The sequence below is a fragment of the Elgaria multicarinata genome, chromosome 11 (genome assembly GCF_023053635.1).
Source record: "Elgaria multicarinata webbii isolate HBS135686 ecotype San Diego chromosome 11, rElgMul1.1.pri, whole genome shotgun sequence".
Taxonomy (NCBI): Eukaryota; Metazoa; Chordata; class Lepidosauria; order Squamata; family Anguidae; genus Elgaria; species Elgaria multicarinata.
The window spans coordinates 12,970,143-12,989,600 of NC_086181.1; the positions used below are offsets into that span (position 1 = coordinate 12,970,143).

The 19,458-nt window shown below is 41.9% G+C and overlaps 1 protein-coding gene across 3 annotated transcripts in view; it reads right to left on the minus strand.

Annotated features, from left to right (window-relative positions):
* Positions 1-4,481: 4,481 nt before the first annotated feature.
* Positions 4,482-19,458, minus strand: part of HOXB9 (homeobox B9) — a 46,058-nt gene continuing 31,081 nt past the window's right edge. Inside the window, exons 1-3 of one of the 3 annotated variants that reach the window (XM_063138032.1) lie at positions 8,353-8,923; positions 6,768-6,866; positions 4,482-4,987 (exon numbers count right to left, since the gene is read on the minus strand). In XM_063138032.1, the coding sequence (XP_062994102.1) occupies positions 4,752-4,987; positions 6,768-6,866; positions 8,353-8,863 (846 nt within the window). In that variant the 5' untranslated portion in view covers positions 8,864-8,923 and the 3' untranslated portion in view covers positions 4,482-4,751. Of the gene's footprint in view, positions 4,988-6,767; positions 6,867-8,352; positions 8,924-19,458 lie in introns of those variants that run through there. The other 2 variants (XM_063138034.1, XM_063138035.1) reach the window with 2 other exon arrangements.

Here is a 19,458-nt window from a genome sequence, read left to right on the forward strand (position 1 = left end):
GATTTGTTGCACCGCACTACTTGCCATCCGGTCGTTTCCGAGGCAGTAAAAGAGAGAGAATGGGGGGGTGGGGGGGACACGCTGGGATTTCGCTGTTGAAAAACCACCATTGTTTCAAAGCTCGAGACTAAACAATTGAAGTATTCTGCTCTGGCAGGGGGAAAGCTTAGGTTGTAAATAGATTTTAAAAGACTGGAGAAAAGCTTTGCAAACCCAGACGTCTGGTCAGAACTTTGGGGTGGGTGTCTATATCTGGTGGCTTATGAGTTTGTGTGTGTGTGTGTGTGTGTGTGTGTGTGGTGTTGTTGTTGCTGTGAGTTTATGGTCCAGGATGCTGGCAGCTTGGAAGTGATAAGAAGCACTAGACAAAGGGTGAAGCAATCCAGAACGGTGCATGTTCTCAGAATCCACTACAAGGGGAATAAATTAACAAAGGCTTTCCTCTTTCTTTCTTTCTTTCTTTCTTTTATTCATTCATTCTTTCGTTTTTCTTTCTTTCAAACTTTTTTTTAAGTGTTCCTTATCACTGGGTGAACTAGACAAAAATGCATGCCCTATCTCTTCCTCCTCCTTCTCCCAAGTCCCCTCTCGCCTCCTTTCTCAGGACATTCTAGTAATTTAGGGGCTTCTGAAAGTTTTCTACTCTTGTTTGCTTTACAGTTGCTTAGTTCCTTAACCTTCAGAAATTTATACCCTATAAAGTTTTATGGCGGTCATATTCTTTTATTGCAGCCTACTGAGTAGAGTTTTCTTCTCTCTTTTATGACAAGCTACTCTTCCACTTCTACTCCAGTAAGATCCAACCATCATTTCCCTCTCTTTCCAGGGTTTGCCAAATAAATAAACAAACATTTTATTTATTAATTAATTTATTGAATCATCATCATCATCATCATGAAAATACCCTGTGATGCTTTCTTTCCTTCCTTCTTTCTTTCTTTCTTTTTCTCAACCTGACTCAATTTTACATTTCAAAGATAATGTTGAAGAAAATCATACTTGCTTCCTTTTTTGCCTGCTGGTTGCATTTTGAGCATAGGTAATAGGAAAGTAGCAAAACAACAATATACTAATATCCTTTTCCAGTATCTAATGGTTCTGTTTGAAGCATGGAACACAAATAACTTTACGGACACAGATGTACAAGAAAGGTTGGTAGACATTTTAAGGAATTCTGCAAAATATGCCTATTGGGATCTCTATTATGTATTTTTCTTTTCTTCTTTTTTAATTTTTTTTTTAAGAGACAAGTTGGGGTATCTACTGGATCTTCATCCTCTTGGGCAATGAAAAAGAACCTTCACCATACCATCACTGGATTGGATGCAAAAGCCTCCCTTACTGTATTCTCTAACTCACATACACCCTCATTCATCCATCTATTCATTCTTCTTTTGGGCTTAAAAGTAATAATAATGACACTTTTCGCCACAAATTGAAAGACAGAGAATCACTTTATTTCTATTTTGCTGAATGGGTTTAGACATACAGCCGGTTTAACACAGAGAAGGAAACAAAAATACACTGAAAATGAATTCTTATTTGCTTTTCTATGTGACATTAAAAAAGAACCTCTGACTAAACAAAAACCATTTTTTTTTTTAAAAAAAAAATCCTGATCTTTATAACACACCTTAAAAAGCCACTAAAGAAAACAAACAAACAAACAAACAAACACAATGGCAAATATTTCAGAAGTTGTAGAAGAAGCAGTATAACACAATGAGATATAGGTAGGGGTTCCCCACAAAATCGATTTTTATTCGGAGGCATCAAACAACTGTGGAAAATACGTTTTGACCCTATAATACAGAAGAAACAATAAAGGGTTTTCAACATATTCTTTCCTCTTAAGACGGAATTTTCTCTAACGAAATATACTAGTTTCTGTTATTAATCCATGCTTTAGCAAAAATGCAGTTTTAAAAACATCTCTTGTCTTTACTAATAAGGTCTTGGAATGAGTCTGTGACTAAACCGAGTGAATATGCTAATACAAGTATGGAGACCAGTTCCTTTACAAAATGTAGATGGTAGCCTTGAAAGGCTTTCGGCAATATACTCCGTGTTTCCAGTTCGTTTTGAGATTCATTTGAGGAACCAGAGAATGGAGAAACACAGACACACCACAGAATTCTACCAAACCTCATCAGGCACAATAGACACCTTAATGATGATAATACTATTTTAAAACAAAACAACACCTCCGATTTTATTTTTACTAGTAGAAAAATAAAATGGGATGCTTCCTTGGAAATTCCATTATGAAATCGGAATTGTAAGACCATGTGAAGTTTGATTTACTTAAGCCACTGGGACACGCTAAAGTTAACATTTTAAGTTATAAGAAGCAATTCGCCTACCGTTTGCCTTGTAGGGGATTACTTCTGCAACCCCCCACCCCGCAGAAGAAAACCTATTTAGTATTCGAGCATTCCAAGGGTTTTGAGGAAAGTGATTTTTAAAAACTCGTTAAACCCTCCTTTTAAAAATGCAGAGTATTTTTTGACACTGAACTAAACCCTTAACAGATTTATTTGCTCCCCGTCTTCGGAAAATCCTTCAAACTATTTCGAAAGATTAAAATATGCCTATCAAATTTCTAAAGAACAACTGCTTGTCAGCAGGCAAAATGGTATAAAAACTCTATACAACACTCTATGAAATTAGATTTCTCTGCTGGGACTGTTTTGTCTAGAAAGATCCTGAAAGATAGACATTAATTTCCTCCCTCCCTTCCTCCCAGCCCACCCTCTCTCTCTCTCTCTCTCTCTCTCTCTCACTCTCTCTCTCGTTTCCCATCCCCTTTGTTATGTTATGAAAACTTTTCACCACATAATGGTGTTATTTCTAGATGCGGTAATTCTGAAATGGAAGAAGGCAAAACTGTGGGGAAATGGATTTATGTATGTATATTCCTTGCAAGTTCTGGAACTAAGAGGTATATAGACCCCATTTTATATTCCTAAGAGCCACAGAAAACAAGCGGAACATTCACGAAAGCACAACCACGAACACATTTTCTCTATAAAAGCAGAAAACAAAACAAAAAAACCCACACACGCCACATAATCACCTTGTACTAAAGTTACTTACCTATCTACTTCCCCCTCCCCAAGCCCCACCAAAGAGAGGGAAACTAATTTAAACCGTCAAAAAGGAAACAGAATCCCATGTAGGGTGAGTTTACGGGGGCAGGACTGTTAGAGATGAGAACCCCCTTCTTTCGAGTATGAAATGGGAATTCTTTTTGTAAACAATGAGGATGTATATCTATTACGTTAAAAAAGAGGAAAAAGAGCCCCAAAAGTCATCATGACCTTTTTATGCCACTCAAAATTCATTTTCATGTGAACATGAAAGATGGATATGTCTTCCAGGAGCAATGGGGTGCAAAAGAAAAACATCCCTAGAACATTCAAGTATTACAACTTCTCAGCAGAAACCTGATTGGAAAAGGGGGGGGGAAATCCAGAGACCCCATACCACACTTGGCACTTGAATGGTTTTCTGAATATTCATTTTACAATAAATTATAAATAGCAGGATATTCGGGACACACAGCTTTCTCTTCACTTTTAGAAAGATGGGGTGCTGTTCCCCCAAGCCCCTGCACCACAATTCCAATATTTCTGCTGTCTGACTTATCTATTGCCCCTTGAAAATTGGAACCAGCTTGACTGGACAGTATAAGCACATGCTCACCCACCCCAGAAGTTCTCCTGCGCAAGCCCATTGGGTTGTATCCAATGTTAGTCCTCTTAGACAACACCCATTCAAATGAATGGAACTTACGTTCGACTAACCCATTGATTGCAACCTATTGAAAAGAATGAGAGGCCGGGCAATTGATGGTGCCCTCTGTGTCTTTTGATGGTTTCTCTCACAACCTTCGTCTGTGAAAGTGACATTGCTGTACAGGCAACCTTTTGTTTACGAAGCCATTCCTTTGCGGCAGGTGAATCTGTGTTTACGAAGGGACCGGGGATGACACGCGCATGGGAACTTCTTCTGGCCCTCAAGAAAGTGAAGGAAGTCCCCGAAAAGTTTCCCCCTGATATTTCCACCAGGTTCTCCACTTAAAGAGAGTTATGCCATGCACTTCTCCTCCTTAAGAAGAGGGATGTGATATGGAGAAAGTATTGGAGCACAATCCACCTGAAACTGTCCAAGGTTGTCGCTCAGCTCCTGGATGCTTTCAAAGCGACTGGCTCAGATGAAGATTCAAGTGGGATGTGACCTTTGTTTGGGACAACAGGGTTTTTGTTTTTGTTTTATTGGTAGGGGCAGTTAAAGTTGCAATCCTATGCACACTTACCTGGGAGTAAGCTCCATTGAACTTAGTGGGACTTACTTCTGAGTCGATATGTATAGGATTGCGCTGTAAGTGGCTCAGTGGAGTCCATCCAAAGGAACCACTTGAGTTGATACTGTCCTGTCAGTTATCTTGCTATAAGTAACACGTAGGCCCGCCCAAATCAAAAACAAAAAGTACCCCAAATTCGTGTTACCTCGCCAATATCTTTAAAAAGTGAAAAAGCCCCAATGGAAACAAACAGGTGCAATCGTCATGTGCTCTCCTTGTGAGCAAAGCAAGCGATCTGTTTCTGGTTTGGCTCGATTTTGTTGCCATCTCAAGCACCACTGGAGAAGTCATTGCCCATAAATACAACATCAGTTTCGAGTCGGGGCCAAAACTGGGGGAGAGAACAGGCTGGGTTGGGTGGGTGGGAGGGAAGGACAGGGAATCATCATTCTTTGCCCTGCTCCTTGTTCATTTTCTTCATCTTCATCCTTCGATTCTGAAACCAGATTTTGACTTGTCTTTCGCTCAGGTTGAGGAGCCTGGCCACTTCGTGTCTACGGTCCCTGGTGAGGTACATATTGAATAGAAACTCCTTCTCCAGTTCCAAGGTCTGGTACTTGGTGTAGGGGCATCGTTTCTTCCTGGAGGAGCGAGCATGCAACCAGTTGGCTGCCGGGTTACCTGAAAGAGAAGCAGCGGAGACCCGTGAGACAGCGCCACCCAAACGCCCTGGCTTCTCAGAAGGACTTGTGGACAACTTTCGAACTGGTGGGACAGGATGAGCTCATAGGAAGCGGGCACCCACCACGCTTGGCGGAGTGGAGTGGAAAGCCACACGAACAAGCAGTTGTACAAAGCTTCCCTACTCCCATATTAATGTTTATGTGCAAGTATGCAAACATGGATGGCGTAGAAACGGATGCGAGGACCAAAGGGTACCGTAGGCACTTTCCTACGCTGGGAGATGGCTGGGGATACTGGTAAATTATACAGCTATTGGAAAGAAGGGTCTATTTTCATACTAATGCCATGGGAAGCTAGGTCTTTCACAGGCATGTTAAGAGGAGGGGTGGGTGTATTATTGCCTTAGGAGCCGAGTGTCCTACATACGAACTAATTCATACAAAAAGTATGAATAATTTAGCACTCCCTCCTCTGCTGCTTCTGCATCTTTTTCTTTTAAAAAATAAATAAAAATAAATCGTGACACACTATTTTCTACGCTACCAAGGAGGAAAGACATCGGCTATTACTTGTTGCCCAGAAAAGGCGTTTACATCACGGTCCTCCGAACACCAGGGGGGTAAAATATCATGAGGCACCATTCACAGGGAAATTCTCCTGCGCAAGCCACCGAGGAGCCACCGAGCGGACTGTGTGTTGCGACTCTAGATATTATTTCACCCCAGATGGCGATTTGAGAAACAGCGACTAATGCTGAGCCCCTCTGCAGAGGGCAGAGCAAAAAGCAAGACTGTGGTTGGAGTCCACTTCTGCGCAGCGCTAGTCATAGTCATAGGTCTACTCGTTAGTAAAGAAGGATCACTGTGATCGCGTCTTTGACGTCGAAAGATTACAGGCTATTTGCGCAGCGGGAATAACAGCTGGGCTAGTCCGGCGGGCCTGTATTGATTCTTTCTCTTTCACAAAAAGTGAAATGTTGTTAAAAGGGAAAGAAAGAAAACGCGGAAGTGTTCGAGTGGAAAGCCAAAGTTCTGTTTGACTTCCTGGCCGCCTGCTGAAATTAAAAGCAGCTCCTCAAGTTTGGGTTCCTATTAAGTGGAACAGGAGATATACCAATGACATTTCCTTCGGAGTAAAATGAAAAGCATTCTGTTTTTGTTTTCGTGTGTGTGTGTGTGTGTGTGTGTGTGTGTGTGTGTGTGTGTGTTTAGGAGAGGTTTCTTACAAATCCTACCAGCCGCTTCCTCAACAGAAGTGACTGGCTCTCATAGGCAGAATTAAATATTAAAGAAGAGGCATGCTGTTAATAATTAATACTGCTACCTATCTTTTAATGGCATTTGGATGAAATCTCCACCAATGACCCTCTTTTTTGAGTGTGCTTGTGTGTGTGTGTGTGTTCGTGCCTGTATGTGATTTCTTGGCACTTCAAGGAAACGTGACGTCTGCCGCAGGAAAACAAGTTTATCTTTCATTTCGCACTATTCCCCAAACAGGAAACTAAAATGAGAAATATTGGACTGGCATACTACTCTTTAAAAGAACACAAAACACGCACACACACGCGCGCGCACACACACACAGAGATAGATACAAATATAGCAATTCTTGCAGGGTGTGGATTCTGGGGAGCAAATGCCTTCCTTACGGCAAACCAGCTTAGGAACGGGAAGGAATGCACAGACCGCAGCTACTGGGTCTGGGACGGACACACGCACCCCGCCGCACCCCTCTTTTTCTCCATTTTAGCGTTCTCTCCATACATGAGCAAACATACCTTCTAAGCTAGAATGCACAGGACGCCCATTGGCACCCTGGTCCTCTGGAATCGAGCGGTTTTCTTGGGCAAGATTTTTATCTATCTTCAATCCCGGGGCTGGGAAGAAAGATGGGGGAGGGAGGAGGGTAGAGGGGGGGGCACATAAGCTTTTTTTTTTTTTTTTTTTTTAAAAAAAAACCTTCCAGTTCTTCTCAGTGGTTCTCCTCAGTCGCTGATCAAGATTTTCTGCCAATACCCCAACACAAAACGCATTATTTTCGCCCTCTCCCTTTATGCGAGGCTGTTGGTGAAAGACTACGGAGACAAACAGAATGGCACAAACGCCCAGCACTAAACACTGATTCTCGACCTTGTTTCGGATTCGGGTCTCGAATTAAAAGATACATATAATTAAAAAGAGAGGGTGGGAAGACAGATAAATTGAGAAGGGATGGGGTTAGAAATCAACATGGTTAGATCTTTTTCTCACACTTCTGAGGGAGCCATGCCCCCCCCCCTTGGTGAAATTACTTACATTGCGATTTTAAAACCCTCAAGTAACACTTTTCACACCACCAAAATACTGAACTAGGCTCTTCGGTTGTTTGAAACATCCCACACTGGGCATATGCAATTGAGAAAGGAATTAAACCACATCGCCTTTACCTTGCAGAATAAAGAGGAAGAGGCAAAGATGATTCTTATTATATTTTATTGCGCCTCCATTTCCCCCCCCCATCCTTTTCACTTATATTTTTCCTCTTAGGTGGGGTAGGGGAGATAATAGCCGCCACCAGGTTGCAAAAAGAAGCACACGATTAAGTTTAAGAGTTTGCCAGTCTGTTCCCCATAGCAAATAAAAAAACCCAATTAAGCTCGTTTCCCCTTTTTTTTACTGTTTGTTGCGGGGGGGGGATACGCGGCGGCTTTGGCTCTGAAATATTCATACGCACGTCGGGTGCATTTCATAAACAAACAACAATCAACAATCAGGAAGAGAGAGAGAGAGAGAGAGAGAGAGAGAGAGAGAGAGAGAGAGAGAGAGTGACAGAAGAAAATGCAAGGCAGGGAACCGGGGGTCTTTCAAGGTAAACAAGGGCACAGAACAACAAAGCCCCCTCCTCACTTCTCCACGTGAACTTCTTCCCGTCCCTTTTAAAAAACAAATATCTTCTCCAGGTCCCGTCCCTTCCACCCACCCACCCACCCAGACACAGACAGACCGGCAGACAGACACACAGACACCCCCAGTCTTTTATCGTCGCCTTTCCACACCGCTAATTTTTATATAAAGAAGAAAAGACCAACAGAGTAAGTTGGGCTTCTTCAAGCCACTGGGTGAGGAAGGTCAAAACTCCTCCCTCCCCGTCTTTAACATGACATTTCACCAAAGTTCTTAAAAATCGAAATAAACACAGCAAACTATGCCACCCCCACCCCCACCCCAATCCTAGATTAGCACCACCGGAGTTTTTTGGGGAAAGGGGGAGATTTCTCTTTTAAGACCTGTTTTTTTTTTAAGCTCTCCTCGCCCATTGTGCCGTTTTATGACACCCCCTCTTAGGTTTTTATGCTGTTTACTTCCTCACTTTTTATAACTTACTTTGATCTGGCCTGCTTTTGTCCTCGCTTCCTTCACAAACTTTATTGTCCTCGAAGCTGGGCCTTTGATTGGAAGCGATCCCTTCCCTTCCAGCAGAAGTTTCTAAATGGTACTCCTGTGTCCCCTGTTTACGGATCTCCCCGGGGTGTCCCAGCAGCGGCTCTGTTTTAACTGGTCCCTGCCCAGCTATGTTTTCTGTTCTGGGCACTGGGTCCAGCCAGCTCCGTAGATACCTGCTATCGGAGGTAGGGATGTTTTGATGCTGGATGTAGGGATGGTAGACCGAAGGAAGGGTTGCGGCTGTGTGTGGCGTCAGAGGCGTCCAGGAAGCGCTGAAAACGGAGGATTTGGGCTGGAAACTACAAGAGGGGAACTCGAGGTGCTCACTGTGGCTAGTTGGCCTGGAGTTTGAATACTGCCCGGAAGAGAATTTGGCGGCAGGAGAGTCTTCGCTGTCATGACTTATAATGGAGTCGACATAATAATTGCTAAGAGTTCCAGAAATGGACATTCTTGGACATCATACGAGCCCCGCGGTTCAATGAAGGGGAAAGCAAGCAAGCAGGCAATAAAAAAAGGGGAGCGAGAGAAGAGTAGATCTCTACTTAAGCTGGCTCTACAGATATTAGGGTTGGGGTGTTGGGGGGGCCAGCTGTAAAAAAAAAACCACACACACACACACACACACATACACACACACCGGGCGACACTCTCGCTTAACCCCCTTCCCTCCTCCAGCGTCAACTTCCTAGCCAAGAAAAAGTACAGTCGGGACTGCCGGGTTGGGAGCTTCCAGCAAAATGATTGGTCAAACTTTTTTCGTGAGGCTGATAAAGCGTCAGGGCAGGCGTAAATCAATCGTGGCGGAGGGGGTTGCGCTGGGCTGTCAAACCGCCCTCTCGCTGCATTCCATATCAAGGATGGATTGTGTTATGTTGATGCAATGTTGCAAAACGTCGGAGTTCAGAAAGCGCGGAACGTACAGTGCGAGGGGGGGCAGGGAGGGGAGGGTACGTGGGTGTGTGTGTGTGTGTGTGTATCCTGCGGTGTGAGTGTGGGGGGTATAGATCCCTCTCCCCCCATTTTTTTTTTTTTTTTGGCTTCAGAAACATGAAAGAGAAATGCTGAGTTTTGCCCTCTCTTTGCCTTCAATAATCCTCTTCTGGGGAATTCTCTCCCTCCCTCTGCACACATTCCCCCCCCCCTCCACTCTCTCATCCCACCATCAAATCTATAAACTGCCATTCTAGACTAGCTCACTCTCCTTCGATAGCCAAGGCTACTTATCGGAGGGGAAATACAATTTTTAAAAAAACTAAGCTTCCTTTCTTCTAAAGTTTTCTAAAAGAAAGGGAGAGAGTGATTGATACCTTGCAAGGTCGCAATGGAAAGCTTTTAGGTGTATGCTTTTAAAAAAATATTATCATTATGATCATAATCATCATCATTGCGGCGGATGGGTAGGTTTGGGCTGTAAGCAAACTTTTAGTGTCGGACGATTTCCTCATCTTGTTGTCCCCCCTCCCTTCTTAAACATTAACTGTCAAGGGTTTGTATATAGTAACATCTGTGCGTATTTTTCATTAAGCGCTGCCGCGCGTGTATGTACGGGCATGGATCTGCATGTAGGTTATGTACGCCTGAGTGAAATCTATCGCCTATAGTGAAAAGCCATAGGAACTACATGATAAGCATGAAGTACTGAATACCACAGTAATTATATGATAAACATATAATTAAAAGACACGCTCTCTACATCTTTCCTCCTCCTCCTCTCTTCCCACCACTCGCTGAATATATATATATATATATATATATATATATATATATATATATATATATATATATATGGCATGTATACATATGTCATATGCGCAGACATGTACATGCAGTGAGATGATAGGTTTCCAAGTGCAATATGTTTCTTTTGTCTACATGAGTGTGTGTTATCTGATCTCTAAGTAGGTAGGTAGGTAGGTAGGTAGGTAGGTACGTAGGTATTCTGTTGGCTCCGGACTGCAGGAGCCCGGTTTGTTTTGAAAGCCATGGAGAGGCGGGCGTTGCGTTGCGTTGCGGGGGGACGAGGCTGCATTGCTGAAATCAACATTCTCGCTCGCTCGCCCCCTCCCCTCCCCGCCATATACACGCACTTTAATTTTACTACCCTTGTAAAATGTCCAATCCGGTCCTGATCCTCTTTGTTTCCTTACAGAAGGCGTTAGACTTGAGACGGTTAAATAGTTGAATAAAACTTACATTAGCTTTCTTTGATTTTTATAGCCTTGAATTTACTGCCTGTGGAAAAGGAGGGTGTTGTGTGCTTTTTTTTTTTAAAGGAAAGAAGCAGGGAGGGGGTGTCTTGAACGTTTCACAGCACGTCCTACGCCATCCCCTCTTCCTCGGCAACCTTTTTGATGCTCCAGATCCAATCCAGTTAAGCCCAAACCCTTTTGGGTTTCAATGAATGATCCCTCCATACATCTTACAGTGCACTTGCTCCAGAGGAGCCCTATTCACCTCAATGGCTGTGAAGTATAGACTGAAAATCCGGATCCTAAACAGTTTATGTCCACTCCCCCAGCACCACCACAGTGGAATTTAAGTATATTTAGGGCTGCAGGCGGTGTCAAGAGGATTAAACTGATTTATACCAATGTGCTGCGGCTTAACTGCTTTGCAGATCGCATTCTCTCTCTTTGCAGATCGCATTCAAGTAGTTCACACAACGGTCTGTCGTAAATTCGTATTTTGCAACGTGGTGGATTCCGTTTTCTTTCCTGTGGAGCAGGAAGTGTTCGAGGGATGTTCGACCCTCAACTCTTCCAGCGCTTCTAAAATAAGAGTGAGGGACCCTAAGTGCCCTCAGCAAGCCTTCTCCCATGTACTTGCTTCTGAACGCTGCACTGAAATTTCCAATCTTGGTGGAGGGAAAATGCATTCTGGAACCGGACTTCTCACTGAGTAAACTATTCAGCTTTATAGAACGATGTTCATGCCATGAAGAAAATAAGCCCAACGACAGCAATGGCAGCAGAAGCAAAAGAAAATTGTCCTTTCCTTCACATATTGACCTCTCAAGGGTGAGAAAGGTAGTGCATGTGTATAAGTGTGTGGCACACAAATATATTATGTAGCTAGGGAACAAGGCAGAGATGAGAAGTATGACGGAGTATATTGATAAATTAAAAAGGGACAGGAATACAGATATTAGATAGATAGATAGATAGATAGATAGATAGATAGATAGAGATATGGAAGGGCAGAAGGAAGTTGACTGGTTCTTCCTTTTCTGGGCACAGGTTTAAAACACCACCACTAGTAGTAATAGTAGTTGTAAGAATAATAATACAAAGCAGAGGGAGTGATTGCAATCCAGAGAGTAATTAGCTAGAAGTAAGTTGCTTTGAAATCAGTGAAACCTGCTTCTGAGTAATTATGTTAGGAATATTTCGAAAGAAAAGGTAGGTCCTCTGTGTGTGTGTGCGTGTGTGTAGGAAATAAGATAACATGGAAAATAGGTCAGTTGAATTAGTGAATGGGGTATACATTCATATGGATAAAGAGATGCTTAGACAGACATTAATTCTTTTTCTCTTGGCAATATTACCTGAAGTCAATAACTAAAACCTTTCTCCATTTCACTCACTTCTAGATTGGCTTTTTTTTTTTTTAGAAGCATCACTAGAGAACACAAGAAAGAAAGAAAATTTAACACATTTTACTGCCAGGTCCTAGATGTATATTATTCTTCAGTAAGAATGAGTTCAATGGGATTTAACTCCAAGTAAGTCTGCATAAAATTGAAGCCTTAAGCACCTCCCGTCAAACTTAGATACTTTTTATCCCATTGGTTTCAATTGGAGAGTTATTCTAGTGCTTATCTCTTACACTGACATCAATAGGACTTGCAACACAATCCTGTATATGTCTACTCAAAAGTAAGTTCAATGGAGCTCATTCTCAGGAAACTGTGTATGGGATAGCAGTCTCAAAAGTGTTTACATTTTGCTGGACTGTGCTCCTCATTTAGTAATAATATTAATAATAATATGCAAAGTGAATCATGCTGGTACTTGGCGTAAAATGTTGGAGTCTGCTGGAGAATTATTATATGCTTTAAGGATATCCAAATTCTACTTGCTTTTAACCACATGTTTGGAATTCCAAGCTTTTCCTGTCTACACCATCACTGTCCAGCGTTATTGATCTGACTTGACTTCATTTACTTCTAGAGTAATCTTTGCAAAAAAACAGAAATCCTTTAAATAATATTCAGGTGAAAATGTGCCCAGTATGCCAAATATTTCTTCTAAACCATGTCCCACTGATATCAGCGTACAGTATATATAATGTGTGATTTCCCCAGATTCTTTTTCTTTCTTTCTTTCTTTTTTCTCATAAAAATTCAGCAAGAGTTAGGGAGCGTGTTTTCAGGATGAAAAAGCCCCCCAGTATAATTAAAACTGAAAAAAATGCATGAAAACAAATCATGCAGTTTTATGGTATTCCTAAAATCATTGATGTTTTAAAAATCAGTCTGATTTGGACGCACCCTCCAGATCATTAGGCATCAAAATATAAGAGAGATGATTTAAAGACATCGTGGATGGGGGAAGACAAGCTTGTTGATTGGCGGGGATTTAGATATGTGATGGATAAACAGACATTTGTGGTGGTGGCTGGGGAGGGGGTTAAAAAAATTAAGTAGCTATGAAATTTACTGAACATTAATTGAAAGGAAACACCTGTTCAGTGTTGTGCAAGATAAATTGTCCATGTTTTACCTGTAATGAATATATTCTTAAAAAATCCTCAGGCACCTCCCATAAATAATTATGAGGCATGTCACCAGCCAAGTATATAATTTTCTGGAGTATATAAATTCATACCAAAATGACTTCAGGAGAGTTACCCTGAAGTAGAACCCAGGGCTTTGAGGGATTCCCCAGTGAAGTAAACCACACAAGAAGACATGTTAAAGTCATTTGCCTTCTCATGCACTGGAGTTCTATCCAGGGATGAATTAATTTTAATTTCTTCTCCTCTTAAAAAAAAAAAAAAAGCATTACCATGTAGGTCATCCCTTCACATCATTTTGCTCGTTGCTCAATACCAGGTCGCTTCCAGTGTTCTATCTTTGAGGTAGGTAATTACTTTTCTACATAGGAGTGTATTTCCTTAAAGGAACCAGGCAACTTTTTTTAAAAAAAAGAAGTTTTTTTTTAAATATCTATCTATCAGAAAGTGACCAATGCTTGGAGAACAGTTTTCCTTTTTGGAGAACTAGTCTGCCAAAAAGTGAAAGTCCCCCCCCCCCAATTTACTAACCACTACAGAGGGGTTTCATGAGAGTACAGATATTTTACTAAATAGCCCTCCAAACTTCCCAGATAAACTGGAGAACTCAGAATCAATGGGGCAGCCATTTGAAGTCAATGGAACCTGAATGCCTTGATTTGGTTTGTAGTGTAGAGTAGACATATTCTAGTCAGTTAACTGGAGTATGTTAGAGAAACCCTGTTAGCATAGGTAGTAGAGTTCAAAGTTAAAAAGAGATACTCTATTTTATTAATTTTATAACAGTGCAATCCTATGCTTGCCTGCTCAGGAGTAAGATGTTGTGAGGCTTTATTCGCATGTAAGTGTCCATAGGATTGTTGCCTACATAGCTTTAAAGACCTGAGTTGTATCTACAAAATAAATGGGATGTCTATAGCTAACAAAGTAGATGGCTTTTTTCCATTGTTATTTTTTTCTGCTTAAAGTAGAGTACCCAAAAGTGGGAAGTAGTGAGCTGTTCAAAAATATCTTCATTGTTTTTGACTGGTAGGGAAAAATGTTCAAAACGCATTTCTTACGGAAATTTACAGCTGCCAAGTCAAGCGTTCAGATTCTATTTGATGTTTTGCATGCTGAAAACAACTCATTTCAAAATACCAAGTACGTTTATTTAACGTACTGTTGTAAGTCTTTTGAAAAGTATTTCCCTCTCCCCCATTCCATAAAAATAAAATAAAAATAAAAATATTTTTGTTGAATCATAATCTCTGGGGTAGAAACTCTGTGTGGCCCATTTTTCACTGGGGAAACTGTTTCACTTGACAGGTTTGAATCCATATATAGTGTACGTACAGGCAAACAGCCTATATATTTTCTTTTCTTTTTTTAAAGATCTCAATCATAGGAGGCGCAAGAAGTAGGGCTAGGAGGGTAACACACAGATACCCACATATAAATAGCACACCATCCCTTTACCCACATATTTGTTTATTACTTTCTGAAATCTAACATGTGGGTCAAAGCTGGGAACCTGTCTGAGTACACGCTGGTTCCCTGAGAATTCTTTCCTGGTGCTACCACTGGCTTAAAGCCTCTTGCTCTAGAACAGACCCGGTGTCCAGTTCTGGAATGCTTTTATTTTAGGGAGGTAGCTGGAGATCCGAACATTGCACTTCTGGGCTTTTGCAGCGGGCTCCACAACCGAATTAAGTTGCTTTAAGCATCTTTTAATACAGCAGACAGTACAGAAATTCTGGGCTGAAATAAGGGGATTAACCGGAACGACTTTAACCGGAAGCAAACACTTCAATCCAAATACATCTGATTGGAACTGAAGTCCCTTGAATAACAGTAGAGTTGACTTTCAAGTGAATGCAAACTTAAGACCCTCTAAAAACCCCATTGAGTAGTCCGCTAGGCTAGCCAAGGGCTACTTTGGATCGACTGGGTGGCGAATTGTGAAGCCCACGGAAGTCAAGTGAACCGCCAATGTTTTGAACAGAGGCAACAGTTTCGTTGTAGGCATGGGTGTCCTTGAAGCTCTGCTGAAATTAACGGGACTTCTTTCCTAGGAAACGAGTATAGGATCTCAGCCTAACAGTGACCTCCTAAAGACGCTAATTTGGGATTATGTTCCATTCAGCTCACTTCGCTCACTCCAAAGTAGAGGTACTTAAATTAAGGGCGTGAGTCCACCTAATTTGTGTAGAACCGGGTTGTTGCTCATGCTGTTTAAAAAGGATTCATGGTAATAAATGTTACTAAGTTAGGAGTCTTACTCAGTTCCTTCTCTCAGGATCCTACCAACTCCTAGGGTTTGCTGTTGTTCATTTAAAAACAACACACATACACACGACTCTCCTCCCTTAAAAATCAGGAAACAGAACCCCAAGAGAAACATACAGAGGGTGGGGGGATCCTCAGACTTTAGAAATGAACCCTTTGCGCTGGCCAGTGTTATGAAAGGAACTTCAGTTCTGAAGATGGTGAGGGAGGGGGGATAAGGGAGGGAAGCCTTGCAGTTGAAAGCTCCATTTTATTTAAAATAAAATATATTTTTGTAACCTTTTTTAAAATGATGAAATCCACCTTTCTCCATTTCCTGTGCTAACTCAAGGTTTTCAGTGCTACCGTTTAGTGTGTGTGTGTGTGTATGTTTGTGTTGATTTTTTTTGTTAAGTTTTTTTTTTTTAGTAAATGGAGGGAAGGAGGGAGGAAGCCAGAGAGGGAGAGAGAAAATTCCTTCTCTGAAAGGAAGCAAAACAATTTACACATGTGGGCAAGCTCCAGGAGCTGAAACTAGACCTAAGTTTCAAAACACAATTCCAAGCAAGGTTTATAATCTTAGCAGCTAATAAAGCAGTTAGAGATCTCTTGTAAAGTTACATAAAACACAAAGGTAACTGCGCTGGTCCATGAGAACAACATCAACAATCTCCTATTAAGTCTAAACTGGGTCTAAACTGGCCACAGCAACAGGACTAATTTTTGGCTTTTCTGTTCTTCCACCATTCCCCTGTGTGTGTGTGTGTGCTTGCACACCATGTTTTGTGGCATTTTCGTTGGCCCTAAGAAAGGCATTTGCCCAACTTGTAAAGTTAGAGGCCTTTGTGAGTTTCAAGACCCTAGTAAGGAAAACCCAGGCAATGGAAAAGGGGAACACACCCATTTAAGCTGCAAACTCTATCCCCACTTACCTGGGAGTAAGCTCCACTGACCTTAATAGAACTTACTTCTGAATAAACAAGCATTTAGGACTGCACTGTCAATTTTGGTTGTATGAGAACCAATACTACATTCACCCTATAGATTTAGATTCTCATAGAGTATCTCCAAAATGAGACAAGGACAAAATAACCACATCCAAAGCAGAACCAATCCTTGAAATAGCCACACCACCGAACAACTTCACTCCAAAACTTCTGGTAATACAGTTGCTGTACAGTATATAGCTATGCTGGATGGAATCTGCCATTGGCTCTGAAGGTTGGGAGGCTAATCTCACTTATTTAAGAGTCAATTCAGTGGAAGCCAGTGGGACCAACTATCAAGAAAATCGGGGGAACATTGGAGGTGAATGAGAGTGTTCCTTCAATCAAGCAAAATTGCCATCATTGTAGACTGAATGGACTTTTTGGAGAATAATGGATGTAATTTAAGATATTGATTGCCACCTCACTCTAATGTTGTGTCTAAGTTTACTACTAAGTTCTAATAAGTAACGAATAGCTAATGTACACACATACAGCTAAGCAAATTTACTCCCAAGTAAGTATCGTTATCTCCAGTGGAACATTCAAGTGGGCAATGCATAATCTACTCACACCCCGTTTAGAGCACAATCCATCTAGAACTTCCATGCAAGCCCCTTATCTGTCCGTAAGGATGACATCACTTATAGTGTAAATAGTGGTTAGACTTTTCTCCTAGTGAATGAGCTTTAGATAAGGGTGCCAATATCTCTAAAGCAACATCGCTACTACTTCTACTACTATTCGGTCTCATCAGTTCAGCTGGATTGTAGCTTGAGGAGCGAATTCACTCAAAGTTAATGGAAGCTTCCTTAGGGTCACAGTTCTATGGCTGTGATCCTATACCCACGTATGGGAGGGAAGCCCCACCGATCTCAATGCAACTCATTTCAGAGCAGACAGAACGTGAAGGTAAAATTGGGGCAGGGTATTTGGCCTTGTAGTCTGAAGGAGCGGAAGTGTATGTGCGGGTGGGATGGGGGGTAGGTGAGTGGGTGATGGATCAGAAAAAATGTCTCTTCAGTTGTATATGAACGAGAATTTCCAAACATTGTCTAAAGTTTTATTATGCGAGGAGCCGGATTAACAGGCCATGATCTCTCTCTCTCTCTCTCTCTCTCTCTCTCTCTCTCTCTCTCTCTCTCTCTCTCACACACACACACACACACACACACACGAGTATTACAGTTGGATTTCTGAATGAAGCATCACTTCCATATAAACTGTGAGCAGGAAGCTTTGCTTTTAAAAGGGGGGCGGAGAGGAGGCAGAGGAACAGGCAGAGAGAGTGCTTTTTTCACATTTGTACCACATCTGTAGGAATAAGTGACATCCTCCATGGGGAGGAATGAAGGATCAGGCCCGATCAGAAGAAAAATAAGGAGGTGCTGGCAGGGGTGGGGTGGAGTAAAGAATAGTGAATTTCAGAGGCTGGGAGTGTCAAAAGTTACTGTTCATCGTCTTTCATATGTGGTATGTGTGTGAGTGGCGTGGTGTGAGCAGGGGGGGGGAAGAGAGAGACATAACCCCCCCCCCCCCCGGCCTCAGCAAGAGTGTGCGTGTTTTCCATTTTGCAAAGGCTGCATTTATGCATGTATGTTGCGCTTGGCAAAGACGTGGACACAGCTTCAGGTAAGACGGATCTTACTTTCTTACTTCGGGATGGTCAGTGAAACAAACAAGTTCGTATAAGCAGGAAGCAGCAGACTGAAAAAACTTAAAAAGTTAACTTGGAACAGAGGACAGTCCTATTTCACCAGCAGCAACAGCATCCCCTTTGCAATCATGTAGGTTTTGGTTTCGGGGGAAACCCTACTTTCCTTCATTTGAAATTACATATTAGCTCCACTTTTAGTATCCAGGAAACCCCCAAAGCCCATGCAATGGTTTTTCCACTTTATAAACGTGATAAAAAAAACTAGTTTTAACTGAAGTGCTCATTACCCAACTCCATTTAAGGCTGAAGACACTTGAAAGGAATTCTACTAAAACCAGTGGTTAGGACTATGGTGTACATATGGTTAAAATCTGGGAGTTAATCCTATTTGCCTCCATCAAACTATTCCGGATTAACTGGGTGGCGGGTCGTGCTGTGCGTCAATCGTGGGTGTGTTTATTTCTTAGAATTAATCTGCACAAACGGGAAATGCTGCGGGTTCGCTGTTGTTATTCAAATGGCAGCGCTGCGACCCACAATCTCTTTCCTCAAAGTCCTGCTCTGGCTAATTGGACTGTTCCGGGGTGAATTGTGAATTGTGGCCAATATGCATTCATAGATTTACAACCCCAATATTAAGTATGTAAGTTTTGGAAATAAATCCCACTGATTTCAGTGCTCTTCGCTTCCGGGTAAGCCTAACAGCCCAGTGATCCTAAGAAGTTTTCCCCACAAGTGATTTTCCCCATAACTTATTTCCAAAACTGGAATCAGAGTCTTGATTTGTAAATCTGAGAAGGTTTGTTTTGAAGCAACTTCCATTACGGAACTAAACAACAGTTCCAGGATCCAGCCACAAGACGCAAGACAGACAGTACATAATCTTCCCGACAAAAGTGGAAGGCCAACATTGTGTGGTTTTCTTTTTGCCGCATTTCCCCTTCCCAGCCACAGCCGCTGCTCTTTTCCTCTAATTCTGGAAAGGCTGCCAAATTTCACTGCATATATGCATTCATTTTGGGCACGCTTCACTGCCTTTTTGCTGAGCATAAATATATCCGTTACATGGCCTTAGAAGAGCCGAAGAAAAATCGCGGCCAGGTTAGGGGCCATAAAGCAGTAGGTTCCTCCTTTGCAAGTAAGCTCCGCATGTGTGTGTGTGTGTGTGTGTGTGTGTGTGTGTGTGAGTGTGTGTGTGAGAGAGAGAGAGAGAGAGAGAGAATTCTCCATCAGCCTTTAGACGTTTTGAGAAACCACCACCATGTTCTATTTTGAAATGAAGCGTTCTTACAAATAAGAGGCTAACAGTTCGATCCTATGCAAGTTTACTCAGAAGTAAATCCCTCTGAAAACAAGGGAGCATACTCCTAGAGAACTGTGTATAGTATCGCAGCCTTCCTGAATACTATGGGCTTAACA